Genomic DNA, 20,091 nt, shown 5'->3' on the forward strand with positions numbered 1-20,091 from the left:
CGTGACAGGCGATTGGAATATTGATGGCGCTGAAGCTTCCTGATTTAAAGCTCATGAGTGAAATGATGCTAATTGCCTCATGGGCTAATTAAGAGTCATTCAGGACGGTGCTGCCTCCTCCAGCCGGCGCAGATTACAATGAAGCGTTTGGGTGAAGACGAGCACCATGTGAGTGTGACGAGTCTGACGCTTTCTAGTTGAATAAGCAATTAGCGTTTCCTGTTGGAGGCCTTTAGCGTTAAAAGTGTTAAGTGAGTGTTTCTTTTTCTCTTTATACCATCTTCATATGACAGTCGGCAACAGTAAAGTGGGCGTGGCCTCTGTGCCCTGTCAGCAGAGTTATCTTTAAAATGCTCTTTCACAGCGCTCGTCCCAAAATGAAGCGTGTCAGGCTGCTGAGTTCTTCAGCGTTCAGATTAATTATAGTCCTCCTTTCGTCACACAGGAAGTAAGAGCTTTCATGCATATGAAATTGGATCTGAGGGAAGAGAAGAAGAAGAAAGAGCAGATAGAAGCTTTGTTGAGAGAAGACAGAAGGGTTGAACGGTGTAACACTAGAGTCGTGAACCAGGTGAATAACTTCCTGATAGGATAAAACAATTCAGCGTAAAAAAAATAATAATAATGTGTCCAAAATATATCATATAAAATATATAATGAATCACAACAGATATTGAAATAAACAAATCCTTATATGGTGGAGGTTTATTATATAAGCAATAAAATGTGACATGATGTTATAGGTAAATAATCATTGTGACATCATAGCAGCCATAAACAGTCATTCCTTCACCAGTCTCTTTTCTCTGTACTTTACTGTTTTTAATTGAAATAGTGTTAATAGAAATTATAAAATATTATAATAAGCAGAGGTGGGACCCAATCATCGTTTTGCAAGTCACAAGTAAGTCTCAATTCTTGGTATTCAACTTCAAAGTCACGTCTCAAGTCTTGGCATTCAGGTCCCAAGTCAAGACAGGCAAGTAACAAGTCAAGTTCCAAGTCAGGATAGGCAAGTAACAAGTCAAGTCTCAAGTCAAGTCCCAAGTCAAGACAGGCAAGTAAGAAGTCAGGATAGTCAAGTAACAAGTCAAGTCCCAAGTCAAGACAGGCAAGTACCAAGTCAAGTCCCAAGTCAAGACAGGCAAGTAACAAGTCAAGTCCCAAGTCAAGACAGGCAAGTAAGAAGTCAGGATAGTCAAGTAACAAGTCAAGTCCCAAGTCAAGACAGGCAAGTACCAAGTCAAGTCCCAAGTCAAGACAGGCAAGTCCCATGTCAGGATAGGCAAGTAACAAGTCAAGTTCCAAGTCAAGACAGGCAAGTCCCAAGTCAAGACAGGCAAGTCCCAAGTCAAGTTCCAAGTCAGGATAGGCAAGTAACAAGTCAAGTCCCAAGTCAAGACAGGCAAGTAAGAAGTCAGGATAGTCAAGTAACAAGTCAAGTCCCAAGTCAAGACAGGCAAGTACCAAGTCAAGTCTCAAGTCAAGACAGGCAAGTCCCAAGTCAAGACAGGCAAGTAACAAGTCAAGACAGGCAAGTCCCAAGTCAAGACAGGCAAGTCCCAAGTCAAGACAGGCAAGTCCCAAGTCAAGACAGGCAAGTCCCAAGTCAAGACAGGCAAGTCCCAAGTCAAGACAGGCAAGTCCCAAGTCAAGACAGGCAAGTCCCAAGTCAAGTTCCAAGTCAAGACAGGCAAGTAACAAGTCAAGTCCCAAGTCAAGACAGGCAAGTAAGAAGTCAGGATAGTCAAGTAACAAGTCAAGTCCCAAGTCAAGACAGGCAAGTCCCAAGTCAAGACAGGCAAGTCCCAAGTCAAGACAGGCAAGTCCCAAGTCAAGACAGGCAAGTCCCAAGTCAAGTTCCAAGTCAAGACAGGCAAGTAACAAGTCAAGTCCCAAGTCAAGACAGGCAAGTAAGAAGTCAGGATAGTCAAGTAACAAGTCAAGTCCCAAGTCAAGACAGGCAAGTACCAAGTCAAGTCTCAAGTCAAGACAGGCAAGTCCCAAGTCAAGACAGGCAAGTAACAAGTCAAGTCCCAAGTCAAGACAGGCAAGTCCCAAGTCAAGACAGGCAAGTCCCAAGTCAAGTCCCAAGTCAAGACAGGCAAGTACCAAGTCAAGTCCCAAGTCAAGACAGGCAAGTAACAAGTCAAGTCCCAAGTCAAGACAGGCAAGTAACAAGTCAAGTCCCAAGTCAAGACAGGCAAGTACAACCCCGATTCCAAAAAAGTTGGGACAAAGTACAAATTGTAAATAAAAACGGAATGCAATGATGTGGAAGTTTCAAAATTCCATATTTTATTCAGAATAGAACATAGATGACATATCAAATGTTTAAACTGAGAAAATGTATCATTTAAAGAGAAGAATTAGGTGATTTTAAATTTCATGACAACAACACATCTCAAAAAAGTTGGGACAAGGCCATGTTTACCACTGTGAGACGTCCCCTTTTCTCTTTACAACAGTCTGTAAACGTCTGGGGACTGAGGAGACAAGTTGCTCAAGTTTAGGGATAGGAATGTTAACCCATTCTTGTCTAATGTAGGATTCTAGTCGCTCAACTGTCTTAGGTCTTTTTTGTCGTATCTTCCGTTTTATGATGCGCCAAATGTTTTCTATGGGTGAAAGATCTGGACTGCAGGCTGGCCAGTTCAGTACCCGGACCCTTCTTCTACGCAGCCATGATGCTGTAATTGATGCAGTATGTGGTTTGGCATTGTCATGTTGGAAAATGCAAGGTCTTCCCTGAAAGAAACGTCGTCTGGATGGGAGCATATGTTGCTCTAGAACCTGGATATACCTTTCAGCATTGATGGTGTCTTTCCAGATGTGTAAGCTGCCCATGCCACACGCACTAATGCAACCCCATACCATCAGAGATGCAGGCTTCTGAACTGAGCACTGATAACAACTCGGGTCGTCCTTCTCCTCTTTAGTCCGAATGACACGACGTCCCTGATTTCCATAAAGAACTTCACATTTTGATTCGTCTGACCACAGAACAGTTTTCCACTTTGCCACAGTCCACTTTAAATGAGCCTTGGCCCAGAGAAGACGTCTGCGCTTCTGGATCGTGTTTAGATACGGCTTCTTCTTTGAACTATAGAGTTTTAGCTGGCAACGGCAGATGGAACGGTGAATTGTGTTCACAGATAATGTTCTCTGGAAATATTCCTGAGCCCATTTTGTGATTTCCAATACAGAAGAATGCCTGTATGTGATGCAGTGCCGTCTAAGGGCCCGAAGATCACGGGCACCCAGTATGGTTTTCCGGCCTTGACCCTTACGCTCAGAGATTCTTCCAGATTCTCTGAATCTTTTGATGATATTATGCACTGTAGATGATGATATGTTCAAACTCTTTGCAATTTTACACTGTCGAACTCCTTTCTGATATTGCTCCACTATTTGTCGGCGCAGAATTAGGGGGATTGGTGATCCTCTTCCCATCTTTAGTTCTGAAAGCCGCTGCCACTCCAAGATGCTCTTTTTATACCCAGTCATGTTAATGACCTATTGCCAATTGACCTAATGAGTTACAATTTGGTCCTCCAGCTGTTCCTTTTTTGTACCTTTAACTTTTCCAGCCTCTTATTGCCCCTGTCCCAACTTTTTTGAGATGTGTTGCTGTCATGAAATTTCAAATGAGCCAATATTTGGCATGAAATTTCAAAATGTCTCACTTTCGACATTTGATATGTTGTCTATGTTCTATTGTGAATACAATATCAGTTTTTGAGATTTGTAAATTATTGCATTCCGTTTTTATTTACTATTTGTACTTTGTCCCAACTTTTTTGGAATCGGGGTTGTACCAAGTCAAGTCCCAAGTCAAGACAGTCAAGTACCAAGTCAAGTCCCAAGTCAAGACAGGCAAGTCCCAAGTCAAGACAGGCAAGTAACAAGTCAAGTCCCAAGTCAAGACAGGCAAGTACCAAGTCAAGTCCCAAGTCAAGACAGGCAAGTCCCATGTCAGGATAGGCAAGTAACAAGTTAAGTTCCAAGTCAAGTCTCAAGTCAAGACAGGCAAGTCCCAAGTCAAGACAGGCAAGTACCAAGTCAAGTCCCAAGTCAAGACAGGCAAGTCCCATGTCAGGATAGGCAAGTAACAAGTTAAGTTCCAAGTCAAGTCTCAAGTCAAGACAGGGAAGTCCCAAGTCATGATAGGCAAGTACCAAATCAGGTCCCAATTCAAGAAAGGCAAGTCCCAGCCTCTTTTTCTGTCTATTACTTCTCTGTAATTTACTGATATTGAAATGAAATAAAATTCATAGAAATTATATTATAATAAGCAGTGGGACCCAGTCATTATAAGTCCCAATTCATGTTTCAAGTCTTGGCAATCAGTTCTCAAGTCCAGTCCCAAATCACATCAAGTTCCAAGTCAAAACAGGCAAATGCCAAATCAAGTCTCAAGTCAGGACAGGCAAGTCTAGTAGAAAATTAATACGATATTGATTCATACAGATTTTCTGTAAACCAAAGTCATTCTCAGACCACAGTACTCATGCTTAGCCTATAGTGTGTGTCGTACATGCTGTCAGTCCTTCCATCACAGACCTTCTTAGAGTTAGAGCTCTAGAACCCCTGTTGAACTTAACATGAGCTTATTTGCAGTAATGAAAGCTAGTTTATTACATTTCCGAATATAACATTTCATAAGCCACTCTTTAAATTTTCTGAAGGTGTAATATAATAAAATCATGTATCCTGATCAGCTTTACACAGTTAAACCTAGAAACTCGATCCACTCTGCTACTCCCTGTTATTTCCTGTGAGCATCTGCATAGATGCATCATATAATAAAGCTATAATAAACACTGTACACTCAGAGTCAGGCAACTTAAAGCGGCAACCTAATTAGAAAAACACACACTCTGATTTGGTGAGCAGCCTTAATCTTACTCAGATGTTTGAGTAAGTAGGTGGGCAAGTTTAAATCTCTGCAGGGCAAAGTCACTTCTGTTAATAGGATCCAGAAATTCTTTGTAAAAAAAAAAAGCAAGTAATTTTCCAGACTACTGTGAAAGTGGATGGAATAGGGATTGAGTAATCTCCCATAGTGCTTTGCGTCAATCTCTTGGCTGTAGTGACAGGATTGAAGGATACGGAGCAAAAGAGAGCAAGACTGGATGACAAGTGACAAGAAACTTGTAGCTAGTAGATACGTTTTCATGTGTGTTTTAATTATTGTGAACTCATCAACATCACCAACCTTTTTAAGGATTTACACTTTTCATTTAGAGGTGGGCGGAAGCTTAGACACGGATTAACGTCGCGAGCCTGCGTATTACTGCAGGTAGATTAAAGTCACCCCAGCCAGAAGGATTATGGATTGGATGGACAACCTTCACACACACATACACACAAACACATACACACAGAATACAGAACGTCCTACATACGTACCATGAAACACTTCTTCTCCACATTGTTTTGTGACTGCATTAAATCTCTCTCTTGCTTAGAAAAAAAAAGTGATTTCTGTCTTCTAGTCATGTCTATAAGCTTTTAAGTAGTGATTTGCTCCTACCCACAATGCCATGAGTGCAGATTTAACTCTGATCTTTGATCTTACCCATTTCACTCCAGGTAGATGTTGTACAGATTACTGTTCAACATCAAGAAAGCCTCCTGCTAGGATTGAACAAATTAACATGTGGAGACAAACACTGTTAGAAGTACAGAGAGATACAGAGATAGAAAGGTAGTATTGAGAGCGTGTGTGTGTGAGAGGGAGAAAATAAGCGTCTGAGAGGAGAGAGAATGAGATGATATACACATTTCTTTACACACTGCATTTCAATTATTTGAAAAGGTTTAATATTTTAATGCTCTTGATATTAAAATTAAAGTGCAATAACTACACTAAAGCTCTGAGTTACTAAAATAGCAAATAAAAGCTACGAATTTCAATGTGGATGACGAGCTTTTCAAAGATATTTAAACGCTGCTGCTATCAGAGGTGTAAAATTGCACCGAATACCGAAAATGCAACCAACTTTACTGCAATTAGCATTATTTTCAGAAACATTCTCATTGTCCAAAGACATTTTAGATACATTTACACATTTTTACCTCCATCAGCTTTGGAGGAGGTTATGTTTTCGCCTCCTTTTGTTTGTCTGTTCCCAATGTACCTTAGAAAACCCTCCGTTCCATGGGCCAAGGAACAATTGATTAAATTTTGATGCAAATCCGGGTATGTATGTGGATCCAGGATTTTTTTGTCTGTTCCCAACATAACTCAAAAAGTAGTGAACGGATTTGGGTGAAATTTGGTGCACAGCTTTAGTATCATCCTAGGTTCAAGTGATTTGATTTTGACATTGATCATCCAAATCCCAGATGAGTAAACATCTGGATATTCTAATATGTGGCTTGGCAGAGGTATGCACTCTACCGAGTGCCCTTCTTGTTCATGCTCATAGAAGGGTACGATTTTTGTCTTCAACTGACAGAAAAGATCTTTGACAAATTTAATACTTGACTTTGCGTTGCATTAATTTGCACACTCAGTCGTTGTTGCTGAAGTGTTGCACTGCAGGTGCAAATTGAATCAAATTGCATTATTTAAATATAAAGCTGACTGAGGCCTTTCTGTGTGGAGTGTGCATCTGTTCCTCGTGCCTATGTGGGTTTCCTCCGGGTGCTCGGGTTTCCTCCTACAGGCCAAAGACATGCAAATTAGTTCAACCGGCTACTCTAAATTTCCCAAAGGTGTGTATGTGAGTGTGAATGGCTGTCTGTATCTCTGTGTTGGCCCTGCCATGGATTGGCAACCCGTCCGGGATGTACCCCGCCTCTCGCCCAATGTCAGCTGAGATTGGCTCCAGCTTCCTCATGACTTGCAATGGATAAGCGGTCTAGAAAATATATAGATGGGGTATAACACAGGAGCGTAGACCCTATATGGGGGAAGCCGTGGCCTAATGGTTAGAGAAGCAGCTTTGGGAACAAAAGGTCACTGGTTTGATTCCCAGGACCAGCAGGAATGGCTGAAGTGCAAGGCAGCTAACCCCCAAGCTGCTCTGGGTATGTTGTACATTACTCTGGATAAGAGTGTCTGTTAAATGTAGGGTAATATATATATATATATATATATATATATAAAATGCAGAGCATGCTCAGTAGAACTCCATTTGAGATTCAGCAATAGTGGCTGTTGAAAATAGTTAGCTTTAGTGTTCTGTGAAATCATTTTAGAACACGGATTTTGTTCTTTTCTTTTTGTATAATGAGAAATTTGGCATATATGTAAAAAAATACAACTATAAATATGCAATAAATAACATGTTTATTCAGAATCATTTTCAGGGATTTTTTTTTTTCCCCACACTTCAACTGACACATTAGCCCAGAAGTTTTAGCAAACCACAAACATACAAAAGTAAAACATGGGATATGAGATAATGCACCGTTTTTTCTCAGGAATAAGATTATGAAAAGTAATTCATATATTCATATATATATATATATATATATATATATATATATATATATATATATATATATATATATTAGTGCTGTCAAGCAATTAAAATATTTAATCGCGATTAATGTCGCGACTGTCATAGTTAACTCGCGATTAATCGCAATTTAATCGCACATTTTTGTCACATGAAAAACCATTGTAATTCTCTTATCAGCATAAAAAAGTGAATGGGCTTGCTCACCATTCGAACTACGGGGATACTCGGGGGATCCGAGATCCCCTGAAACAGACATGAGATCCCTTGAAAACATGACTTGGGAAATGTTGGGGGGTCTCTAAAATATTGTCAAAATGATGTTTATTGACATAGCAATCGTGTGTAACGGGAAGCATTTGCATATCCGAAGTGAGCGTGCGATGGAGAGCCGCGCTCTGAGACAAGCGCAAGCACCCCCCCCCCCCCCCCCCCCCCCCCCCCAAGGGAATAAAGGGACCCCCCGAAAATATCGGCATAGTTCGAACACTGGTTGTACCAATGTTTTTTTTTTTTTTTATTGCAGAGCATAACACGTCTTGTCACAGCCACTGCAAAGTGGGGCTGGAGCCGCCGATGGGAAAACGAAACCTTAGCTGAGCACCGTGGCTCTTCGGGGGAGGGCAGAGGACTCTGGCTGTGCGGGGCGTGGCATCATGTCACAGAGCGTTAATCTCGCGATAAAAAAATTATCACCGTTAAAATTGAGTCAAGTTAATGCGTTAATAACGCGACATTTTTGAACAGCACTAATATATATATATATATATATATATATATATATATATATATATATATAATAAGATTACAAGAGAGAAAAGCAGTCTGTAAATTCCTGTGATTCTTCATTAATCCTCTGGTTGCCGTAGTGACGCACAGGTCTAATTATAGACCCAAACTATAGGATGCCTTTGAACACACCACATACTGTATATGCTAACCTAACCTATATCCTAGCACTAAACTTTAACCTTAAACACATCTGTCCACACTGATCAAACCCTGACATGTTTCTGGCTGTAGAGAGTTCCAGAAAAGAAATCTACAGACTAAATGAACCTTAGTGTAGCGTTAGTTTCCTTCAAGTAGAATAGAAATAGAGAAAAAACTTCTAGATAAATTAAATTAGGTATTTGCATGTACAAATATAAAAAAAGAATAAGATATGGGGAAGGGGGGGGAACGGAAGAGGTATTGCACATTATATTGCACATTGTCCGGTATTGCTTATTGTTAGGCTAGGCTACTGCTCCTTCCCGTCCTCTGTCCTCCAGTTACCCCTCCTCCCCCCCAGAGAGGAGTTGTACAGCCTGATGGTGTGAGGGACAAAGGAGTTTTTAAGTCTGTTTGTCCTACACTTGGGAAGCAGCATTCTGTCACTGAACAGGCTCCTCTGGTTGCTGGTGACGGTGGCAGAGAAGAGGACTATGGACAAAATACTGAACATCATGGACGATGCCAGTCACCCTCTGCACACCATCATCAGCAACCAGAGGAGCCTGTTCAGTGACAGAATGCTCCTTTCCAAGTGCAGGACAAACAGACTTAAAAACTCCTTTGTCCCTCACGCCATCAGACTGTACAACTCCTCTCTGGGGGGGGAGGAGGGGTAACAGGAGGACAGAGGACGGGAAGGAGCAGTAGCCTAGCCTGACAATAAACAATACCGGACAATGTGCAATATAATGTGCAATACCTCTTCCGTTGGCCCTCCCCCCATATCTTATTCTTATTCTTTTTTATATTTCTCATCTCATCTCATTATCTCTAGCCGCTTTATCCTGTTCTACAGGGTCGCAGGCAAGCTGGAGCCTATCCCAGCTGACTACGGGCGAAAGGCAGGGTACACCCTGGACAAGTCGCCAGGTCATCACAGGGCTGACACATAGACACAGACAACCATTCACACTCACATTCACACCTACGGTCAATTTAGAGTCACCAGTTAACCTAACCTGCATGTCTTTGGACTGTGGGGGAAACCGGAGCACCCGGAGGAAACCCACGTGGACACGGGGAGAACATGCAAACTCCACACAGAAAGGCCCTCGCTGGCCACGGGGCTCGAACCCGGACCTTCTTGCTGTGAGGCGACAGCACTAACCACTACACCACCGTGCCGCCCCACTTTTATATTTGTATATGCAAATACCTAATTTAATTTAATTTATCTAGAAGTTTTTCTCTATTTCTATTCTCTGTTTATCCTGTAGTGATGCTACTGGAATTTTAATTTCCCTGAGGGAACCCTCCCAAAGGGATCAATAAAGTTTTATCTAATCTAATCTAATCTAATCTAATCTAATCTAATCTAATCTAATCTAATCTAATCTAATCTAATCTAAATCCTGCTTCCTTATTGGTTTAAAGCAGCAAAATCAAAAGCTTTAAACTCTGTGTTGAACGGACTGTCTCAGATCTACACTATCTTTTTTTCAGACTACACAATATATACTCTTTTCCCAAAGAAGCCGTGATGTATCATTTCTCTATTCACATGAGCCACCATGTAAGAAAAAAAAAAGTATATTTATCATTTGAGCACCATTACATGAGATTTTAGAAAGAAACGCGATATAAACACCATACCATCATGCTCTATGTAATTGGGTGCTATTGTTAACATGCACAGTGTTTGTGTTCTTCTGATTGATGGCACTGGTTGAAAATGGCTGCCACAGCTCTATGAAAACACCATCTTCCCGCAGTCACGCTTCAATCATCTCCCATTGTGCGATTTCTCATGGCCGACAGCGGTGCGTGCGCGACTGCTGGCGAGTTGCTCCTGAGCAAACAAACCCGCAGCATATCAATTACCCATCATCCCGTTCAGACAGCGACACGGCAGGGATGAAGAGTCAAAACACACACACACTCACACGCTCATGTCTGAGGCAATCAGTGTGGCACAGCCTCGGTTCGTAACATATTAGAGTGTTGAAGCTCACCTGTCGTGTGTGTGGGTGTGGGTATGTGTGGGTGGGTAGGTGTGTATTACCTACTTGAAGCCCAGCTGCCAAGTCTCTCTCTCTCTCTCTCTCTCTCTCTTTTTCTGACATCCTCTAGTGGTAGATTGTGTGCTCCTTCACCTTTTACCAGGCCTGCCAGGTTCATTTATCATCTTCACACACACACACACACACACACACACACACATACACACACACACACACACACACACACACACACACACACACACACACACACACACACACACAATTGAGAGCCAATTGAAAGACAGGATCAGTGCTCAGAATTTTGTTGAGAGAAAGGGAGATTAAAGTGCTGTTTACATTTCTCCCATCTACTCACGCTCCCCTTCCCTGTCCATCTCTCTCCCTTTCTCTTTTCAGCCTTTCTGCATTTTTAGCATACCACTCCTTCATGTGCCCATACTTCCCTTCCCTTCCTGAACGTCAGGACCAGTTTTCGTTTCAAGAGCTTAGAAAGTGCAAATGGTAATAGATACAAACACACCAGTTTCCCATGTTGATGTTCAGGCATGGAATGTGTGTATTAACTTCTGTTTACTTGGTTCTTATAAAATTAAAAGTAGGATTTATTTCTTGGAGCTTTCAATAAGCAGTAATTAAGGGATTTGTAGCTTTATTTAGTTCAGACATCAGTTAAGACCATCTAATAATTCAACATCACATACTGAGATTTATCATGGAACACCAACGTTCACCATTTACCAAGAAGCACCAGTGTTCACTATCAAATACTAACATTTACCAAGAAACACCAACGTTCACCATCAAGTACTGACATTGACCCTGAAACACACCAATGTTCACCATCAAACGCCGACATTCAACATGAAACACCAATGCTCACCATGAAACACTAGCATTTTCCAAGAAACACCAACGTTCACCATCAAATACTGACATTTATGATGAAACACCAACATTCACCATCAAATACTGACATTAACTAAGAACACCATGTTCACCATCAAATACTGACATTGATCAAGAAACACACCAGTGTTCACCATGAAACACTGACATTTCCCAAGAAACACCAATGTTCACCATCAAATTCTGACATTTATGATGAAACCCTAGTGTTCACCATCAAATAATGAAATTTACCAAGAAACACCAACCTTCACCATCAAATACTGATATTCACCATGAAACACCAGTGTTCACCATCAAATACTGACATTTATCATGAAACACCTATGTTTACCATCAAATACTGATATTCACCATAGAAACACCAATGTTTACCATCAAATACTGACATTTATCATGAAACACCTATGTTCACCATCAAATACTGACATTTATCATGAAACACCAATGTTTACCATCAAATACTGACATTGACCAAGAAACACCAATGTTCACCATCAAATACTGACACTGACCATGAAACACACCAATGTTCACCATCAGATACTGACATTTATCATGAAACACCAGTGTTCATCATCAGACACAAGCATGTAACATGAAACACCTATGTTCACCATCAAATACTGACATTTATCATGAAACACCAATGTTTACCATCAAATACTGACATTGACCAAGAAACACCAATGTTCACCATCAAATACTGACACTGACCATGAAACACATCAATGTTAACCATCAAATACCGACATTTATCATGAAACACCAGTGTTCATCATCAAACACAAGCATGCAACATGCCATCAAATACTGACATTTATCATGAAACACCAATGTTTACCATCAAATACTGACAATGACCAAGAAACACCAATGTTCACCATCAAATACTGACACTGACCATGAAACACACCAGTGTTCACCATCAGATACTGACATTTATCATGAAATACCAGTGTTCATCATCAGACACAAGCATGTAACATGAAACACCAATGTTCACCATCAAATGCTGGCATTTCCCATGAAACACCAATGTTCACCAACGTTTGTCAACAAACAGCAAGATTCACTATCATATAACAACTTTCAGAAATGGTATGACTAGAGACATCCCACTGCATAAAATATGAAACAGTCAGCGTATAACTCTGTATGACGTAAGCCCCGCCTCTGGAGTAAAAAGAGCCAGGTGTCTTGGTAGTTAAGGTGTTACCAGAAAACGCTGCCTATCATATTATACTGCACAGTAGCCAGGACAACCTGAAAAAAATATGTTTGCCATTTCTGTCAGATTTCAACAACCATTTCAAATCCTTGTTCAAAAGGTCATTGAACTGTTGAACTGTTTTTAGCGTATGGGTCACTACTCACTGAAGTAGATAGAAGCATGGCCTTGTATGACTGAAAAGAAATTCCCAGGAGCATTGTAAAATGGCTGCCAAGTGGAAAAATTTTATTAGGAGGACTTTGACCAGCATTTAGAATCACTTTCGCTTCCAGACTCCATAATCTACCGTTCGACACCAACAAACATCAGCACTTACCATCACACTGTTCACGTGGTTGTTGTTTTTATAACCTGAAAGAACCGAGTAGTCACAATCAATGAGTGAATGAGGAGAATCTTACAATTCTATATGTTTATAGCCCACCAGCCCTAAACATTGGTTTACTGGTGTGGATATAAGCTAATGTTGTGTTGAGATTAAGAGGTTTAAAAGTCCTGAAATGAATTCAGCCTTCTTATCTCTTTAATCCTATTTATTCAGCTCCAAAGGCCAAATAACTGGGCATGGAAGAGCACTCTTTCCTTATTCCCATATACTCCTGCTAGAAATGAGCTTTGGCATCAGTGAAGCATGGAGTGAACAAGAGCATCTCCAGACCCTGCAGGGAAAAAGACATGAGCAATGTGTGACCAGGAAATGACTCATTCCAACACCCTGCAGGCCAAAGGCTAATAAGTCCCACTGCGCTAAGCACTACAGCGAGCAGCACCATGCTAACACTGCTGCTTGTGCTAAGAACTGCCATTAAAATTTGATTTGATTCGATGGTCTTTCAGATTCAGTTTAAGGATTTCACTTTACGTTCAGAGACTATTTTCTTTTCTATGTAATATAGTAAATTCTGAGAAGCATCCTGATACGCTAACTGTAGAGTGCTAACACAACATACTAAGAGATATGACAGGGTAAAGATTGTGCTTCGCTGCTAAATAGGACTTTAGCTCACGCTTAAATGCTAATAAAGGAAGGTATTTTCTAATATAATTAGCAGTTACTCCACGAAATCAAGTCATACATGCCATTTACGACGAGATTGAGTGGAATAATTGTTTTGTTCTAGCCACATTCATTGGATTTTGAGAAACAGAGCGTTTTTATTTTTATTTTTTTGCAAATTCGATAAATAAAAACGTTGTACAAAACATCCGACAAAATCATTTCTGCTTAGAATGTAAACAAACCGGCGAAATGACAGTCGCAATTTATGAAAAATGCTATAATAATAATAATTCCTGAAAAATAAAAAAGATATGTTCTTACCATCACAGACTTTTATTCCATATTTTGTTGCGCATTTTTTAAAAAATTTTTTTGGGTTTTGTTTTCGAGTAGAGTTTTTATTTCGTCCTCGGTTGGTTCAGTAACATTTTGTTTTTCTCTACTCACAGTATATGAGCTGATAGCCTAGCAGTAGAGTAGCCAATCAGAGTGTGCGATTGCTCATATCCAGTGAATGTGGAAAGAATAATAGCTAATATGTAAGGGGGGGGTTGCGCAAAAAGTAATCGTTTTATTCTTATTTTTTTCCATGTGAAGTAGTAGCAATCGAGACAAATAGCGATGTTAGCTGTTGTGTGTTTATGCTGCGAAGTTACTGTGTCAGTGTTAATGCATAAACTGTGAGGTTAGCTTTTTAACAAAGAGAAGCTAATCAACTTCGGCATGTGTGGTGACCTATTTCCTCATTTGACCCACCACGAATTGATCTGGTGAGTCTTTGTAAGCAAATGTAACTTTATGGTGTTTTACTGAACAACCCCTGGCATTAAAGTCCATCCATCCATTATCTCTAGCCGCTTTATCCTGTCCTACAGGGTCGCAGGCAAGCTGGAGCCTATCCCAGCTGACTACGGGCGAAAGGCGGGGTACACCCTGGACAAGTCGCCAGGTCATCACAGGGCTGACACATAGACACAGACAACCATTCACACTCACATTCACACCTACGCTCAATTTAGAGTCACCAGTTAACCTAACCTGCATGTCTTTGGACTGTGGGGGAAACCGGAGCACCCGGAGGAAACCCACGCGGACACGGGGAGAACATGCAAACTCCACACACAAAGGCCCTCGCCGGCCACGGGGCTCGAACCCAGGACCTTCTTGCTGTGAGACGACAGTGCTAACCACTACACCACCGTGCCGCCCGGCATTAAAGTCATGTCTTTTAAACCTTGTAGTTATTCTTTCTCACATATCCTTACATCCCTTTAAGAGCAATGATATTACTCTTAAAGAGGTCAAACTATTCCTTTAAGTTTTCCAGTGTTGGATGGTTACCCGAAAAGCTGCTTTTTTTAGAGGACGGGTGTTGATTTACATACACCAACCTGGCAACCATGATCTATACCTTATTAATAACCTCTCTGTTTCTCTTCCTTTGTCTTTCCCAGCACCGCCAAAGTTTTTAAGAACCCCCAGCGACCAAACCGGAGTGCAAGGCGGCGTCGCGTCCTTCGTTTGCCAGGCCTTGGGTGACCCGCGACCCAAAATTGTTTGGAACAAGAAGGGGAAGAGAGTGAGCAACCAGAGATTTGAGGTATCATGTGTATTATTTGGATGTAAAATGCTCGGGGAAGAAAAAAAGTGTCAGGCTGGACCATGCTAGCTCTAATTTTCGTATTAACACCTTAAAAAATACAAAAGTAAAAAATTTTCCCATGCAGCTAATAGTACGGGTGTAAAAGGTGCAGAGATTGCTGATGTAAAAGGAAAAAAAAAAGTACATTTTCAAAGTCTTGACCTTGACGCTTAGCCCTTGTGGTTTTGCATTTGGCTGTGAACTGCAAATGGTTCATTGGTTCCTGCTTCCTTATTGCTTTTCAGTTCAGATGCATTTCTTTTGCTCCACAGTATGTGCCTTGGCTCTCTTATTTGGCTGAAGCATTTTGATTTATTTCTTTTAATCTGCACTTCTGCTATCCATGATAAAGCAACCCGTCAGACGAGGACACTGATAAGATTCCCATTAATGTGTGTGTGTGTGTGTGTGTGTTGCTGCGGCATTTTCACTGTCACTGTTCTGCTAGCGACGGCTTGCAGCTTAAAGGGGACGGCCCCAGTCGGGTGCTGCTGTCTAACACCAACAGAAATCTAATCTCATCAGAGTTCATTGCATTGCCATGGGTGTATGCTCTGCATGCTAACACGCTGGATAAATAGACTAACAGACGAACAGCACAGCGATCCTGAATGCTCATTCTATTCCATCACCCTTCGCCTTCTTCAGGAAAGTCATTTCCTTTCCGAAGGCCAGCAACTTCCTGTCTGAGCGTTTTCTCTTTCTGACAATAGAGCGCTGAAGCTTCACCCTGCCATGCTGCTGTTTGGATGCATTATCATCCACGCAGTGTGTGTTCGAGCCTGTGTAGTGGACAGAGGATTTCCATTCCCTCTTTTTTTTTAATGTACTTTATAAAAGCGACACCAGGATCTTTCTGTCTTTGATCTCCAGCTGTGCTGCAAACATCACCATATCGATGCACATTTCATGTCTCGTCTGTCCATTAGAGCTGCGTTTTGTCTTTCATATCATCAGCGTCCTGTCAAAATAATCCCACATGTCCGACGTTCTTGCACTGAAACGTTCTGATGAAGGAAACAAATAGAAAGGCAGAGACACATTTTTTCAGAGCATTTTACTTTGTGTTATATTCAATTCTAAACTCGCACTGCAAAAAATGGCCTTTCAAAAATAAGAAATAAAAGATTAAAACAAAGCATATTTGCTTGAATCAGGTGAAAGAAATCTGCCAATGGAACTAGTCAAATTTGACTTGGTAAGATTTCTTAAAGTAAGATGAAAAATCTAACCTGTTTTTAGATGAAATAATTCCAAAATAAGATTGGGGAACTTATTATGCGAGATCTGATGAACTCAAAATAATCAAAATAGTTCTTATAACAAGATCGTACTTCTTACATTTAGCCATTCAAGTCATTTTTATTTATTTCATTTTAAGGGTATTTCACTTAAATTCATGACAAAGTCTTAGAAGTAAAAACTGAATTTAAGATAAATATACTAATATTAGGATTGTTAAATTCTACAACTAAGCATTGCTAGCTTAAAAGATTCTCCTTTTGTGACCTGTAATTAGTAAAATACTCTAGATATGAGACCAGAGACTATCTTGAATCAAGTTGACGACACGTGTAGCATTGCAACAAGTTTATTTTTTTTCCCATTTCAACATTCAAACATTCAAACATCTCTTAAGATTCCACTTCCCCAGGACCTCAGGCACCAAAAAAATAATAATAATAATAAAAAAAAAAGTCTACGCATTTTGACTTACAGTGCTTACACAACGCCAAAGCAACAGTGCATTAAAGGGGTACCAAATATAATATATACAGTTGCTGATGTGACAAAGTAACGTATTCTTAAGTATTCTATCAAATTTATATACTAGAAAACAACGAAATCTCATCTCATTATCTCTAGCCGCTTTATCCTTCTACAGGGTCGCAGGCAAGCTGGAGCCTATCCCAGCTGACTACGGGCGAAAGGCGGGGTACACCCTGGACAAGTCGCCAGGTCATCACAGGGCTGACACATAGACACAGACAACCATTCACACTCACATTCACACCTACGGTCAATTTAGAGTCACCAGTTAACCTAACCTGCATGTCTTTGGACTGTGGGGGAAACCGGAGCACCCGGAGGAAACCCACGCAGACACGGGGAGAACATGCAAACTCCACACAGAAAGGCCCTCGCCGGCCACGGGGCTCGAACCCAGGACCTTCTTGCTGTGAGGCGATAGCGCTAACCACTACACTACCGTGCCGCCAACAACGAAATATCTTGGTAATTGTAAATATAATAGTCGGTACGCTAAACGGCACAAGAGTCGCCATTTTTAAAAGACCGTGACGTCAGCCCTACCCACTGCACTAGGAGAGAAGCGTGTAATCATGGCGTCGGGCGCATCAAGTGAAAGCGACAGCTCTGTCGAATCATACGAAGAGATCCCGCAAGACACACTGCAAGCAGGCTATGGCTTAGAAGGGTACCAGTTTGAACCGAGGAGAGGTACTCTCGACTCCGGTGATGAAGAAATAAGAGAAGAAAGCTCGGATGATGGCGAGGATGAGACTGATGCTGACCATGGGCATGGCGAGCGTGGGGCAGAGCGTCTGCGTGCAGGTGACACGGCGTGGTGCTCGTGCGGAAAATGTAACGTGGAGTTGCTCACGAGTCCAGCAGAATTTATTTGCTGCAATGAGATAGGCGCCACCCGTGGACTTGCGAAATCGTCACAAGAGGCAGAAACAGGTATTTCACACGTGCTATTCCCAACCTCAATGAGCCAACACAACTGGGCACATACATACGTCATGAGTGTTACGCAGAGAAAATGAACGTGCGTTCTGATTGGATAAAATTAATATCATGGCGGGCTGTTCAAACTGCGGAAATAGTTTGCTCGAGCTACTTTCAAAACACTATAACTTTCCAACCTTAGAACAAAAAACTTTTGTAAGTCTTGAATAAGGTTCGTTAATGTGTGTTTTATTGTTATATTTACTCTATATATTGCCCTCTGTTCCCCTTTAAGATTCAAAGATTTCAGTAAAGTTCATTTATTCCCAAAACAAGCATACTTTTTTTTTTCTTGAAACAAGATGAACCGCATTTGACAAATGTCCAAAATGTACTTACTTGTTTTAAAAAAAAAACTTGTTTTATTTTCAAAGGTGCTCCAAATAAGACTTTTTCAAGACATTTTGTCTATACAAGATTTTCAAGATGGACTGTCTAAAAACTAGCCTTTCTAGCTAAATGAGGTTTTGCTTGTTGGGCAATTATGTCTTATAATAAGGGTGGCTAGATGTTTTGACTTGAAAATAGACAAATAAACTTCCTAAGATTTTTATTTTTTGCAGTGCATATCTGTAAACGTGCCAGATTTTCTGGACAATAAGTCACACTAGAGGATGACACACACCAAGAAACATTTATAAAAAAACCCAAATCAGATCAAGATTTCATTAACACTACGTTCAGACTGCAACCTGAAACGACCCATATCCGATTTGTTGTGAAATCCGATTTTTTTGTTAGGCCGTTCACATTACCAATTATATGAGACTTGTATGCGATCTCCAATATGAACGGAAAACGACCCAAAAGTGTCCTGCATGCGCAAATTGACACGTAATAAGCACATCTACGTAATACGTAAAAAAAAAAAAAAAGCGCAGTCTTCAAGTTTGCAAGTAAAGCATGGAGATGAGGCGAGACCTGGCGATGTGGTTTTTGTGGCGGCGGCAGAACTCACACAATAACCTGGTATTGTGGAGGCGATTGAGAAGCAGGAGGGCGAGGGCTTTGGTCCAGGCGCTGTGTGGGGCCGTGGCAGCAACCTCCGTTGAAAGGAGGGTATGGATGCGGAGTCGCAGCCAGGAGTGGTGGGATGTTGACGTGCTGCGCTTCTCTGATAATGATTTCGTCAACAACTTTCGGCTTACGAGAAACACCTTTACCTACCTTTACCTACCTATGAATGCGACCTGTCCGGTCAGACTGCAGTCGCATGTGAAAATAACGGATATGCATCGGAATTAGGACCACATATCCAAGCGGCCTGGGTCGCATGTGAAAAAAATCGGATCTGTGTCGTTCAGATTGTCAATAACAAACCGGATACAGGTCGCATATGGGCAAAAAAAATCGGATATGGGTCGTTTCAGGGTGCAGTCTGAACGTAGTCATAGTCTTTGTATTTAATCTATAGAGTATAATTGTTATATTGCTGAAATTTGTAACAGCAACATTTGTGTGTATTTTTCCTCTCTCGTCTACTGTGAAAACTCCCGTAACATATCCCGCCTCTCGTACCTGCAGGTGATAGAGTTTGACGATGGCTCCGGCTCCGTCCTGAGAATCCAGCCCTTGCGCACTCCACGGGATGAAGCCATTTATGAATGCGTGGCTTCTAACAGTGTTGGAGAGATTAGTGCCACCACACGCCTCACAGTCTTACGTGGTAGGTGCTTGTGCAACTGAAACATTAAAAAGAACACAGTTAACTTTTATCCTTCTATCCCACCAGCACGAGCAGGTAAGAAAAACAGCTGTCTCTGCTTTAGTGTCGTTTATTCGTCTTTATAAACAACAATGCAGTGTTTTGCTTCTTGGGTCAAATTAACACGATATATCCTTTTCTCCGCTGAGCGATGAGACCTGATGACATATAAAACTATAGTGATATTAGACTCTCATTGCTGTTTCTTTTTTTTTTTTCTTCGAAGTTCAAGTGGAGAAATCATTTGTCTTGGTGTGATTTTGATTCTGTGAGCAGAAAAAAATGGTACGAGTTAATAATTAGCGGTCGTTCCCATTTACATTTTTTTAAAAATGTATTTATTGATTGATTGATTTGGCTTTTAAAATTCTTCATTATTTATTATTAGACATTTCTGCCAGTCAAACATTGTTCATATGACACA

The 20,091-nt window shown here is 41.0% G+C and overlaps 1 protein-coding gene across 4 annotated transcripts in view; it reads left to right on the top strand.

Moving 5' to 3' along the window:
* The window catches only part of LOC132883430 (receptor-type tyrosine-protein phosphatase delta-like), a 282,219-nt gene that overhangs the window by 84,449 nt on the left and 177,679 nt on the right, over window positions 1-20,091 (top strand). For all 4 annotated transcript variants that reach the window (XM_060917065.1, XM_060917067.1, XM_060917066.1 and 1 more), the window contains exons 3-4: window positions 15,024-15,169; window positions 19,487-19,628. In XM_060917065.1, the coding sequence (XP_060773048.1) occupies window positions 15,024-15,169; window positions 19,487-19,628 (288 nt within the window). The remainder of the gene's footprint in view (window positions 1-15,023; window positions 15,170-19,486; window positions 19,629-20,091) is intronic.

This window comes from Neoarius graeffei, chromosome 3 (assembly GCF_027579695.1).
Source record: "Neoarius graeffei isolate fNeoGra1 chromosome 3, fNeoGra1.pri, whole genome shotgun sequence".
Classification (NCBI taxonomy): domain Eukaryota; kingdom Metazoa; phylum Chordata; class Actinopteri; order Siluriformes; family Ariidae; genus Neoarius; species Neoarius graeffei.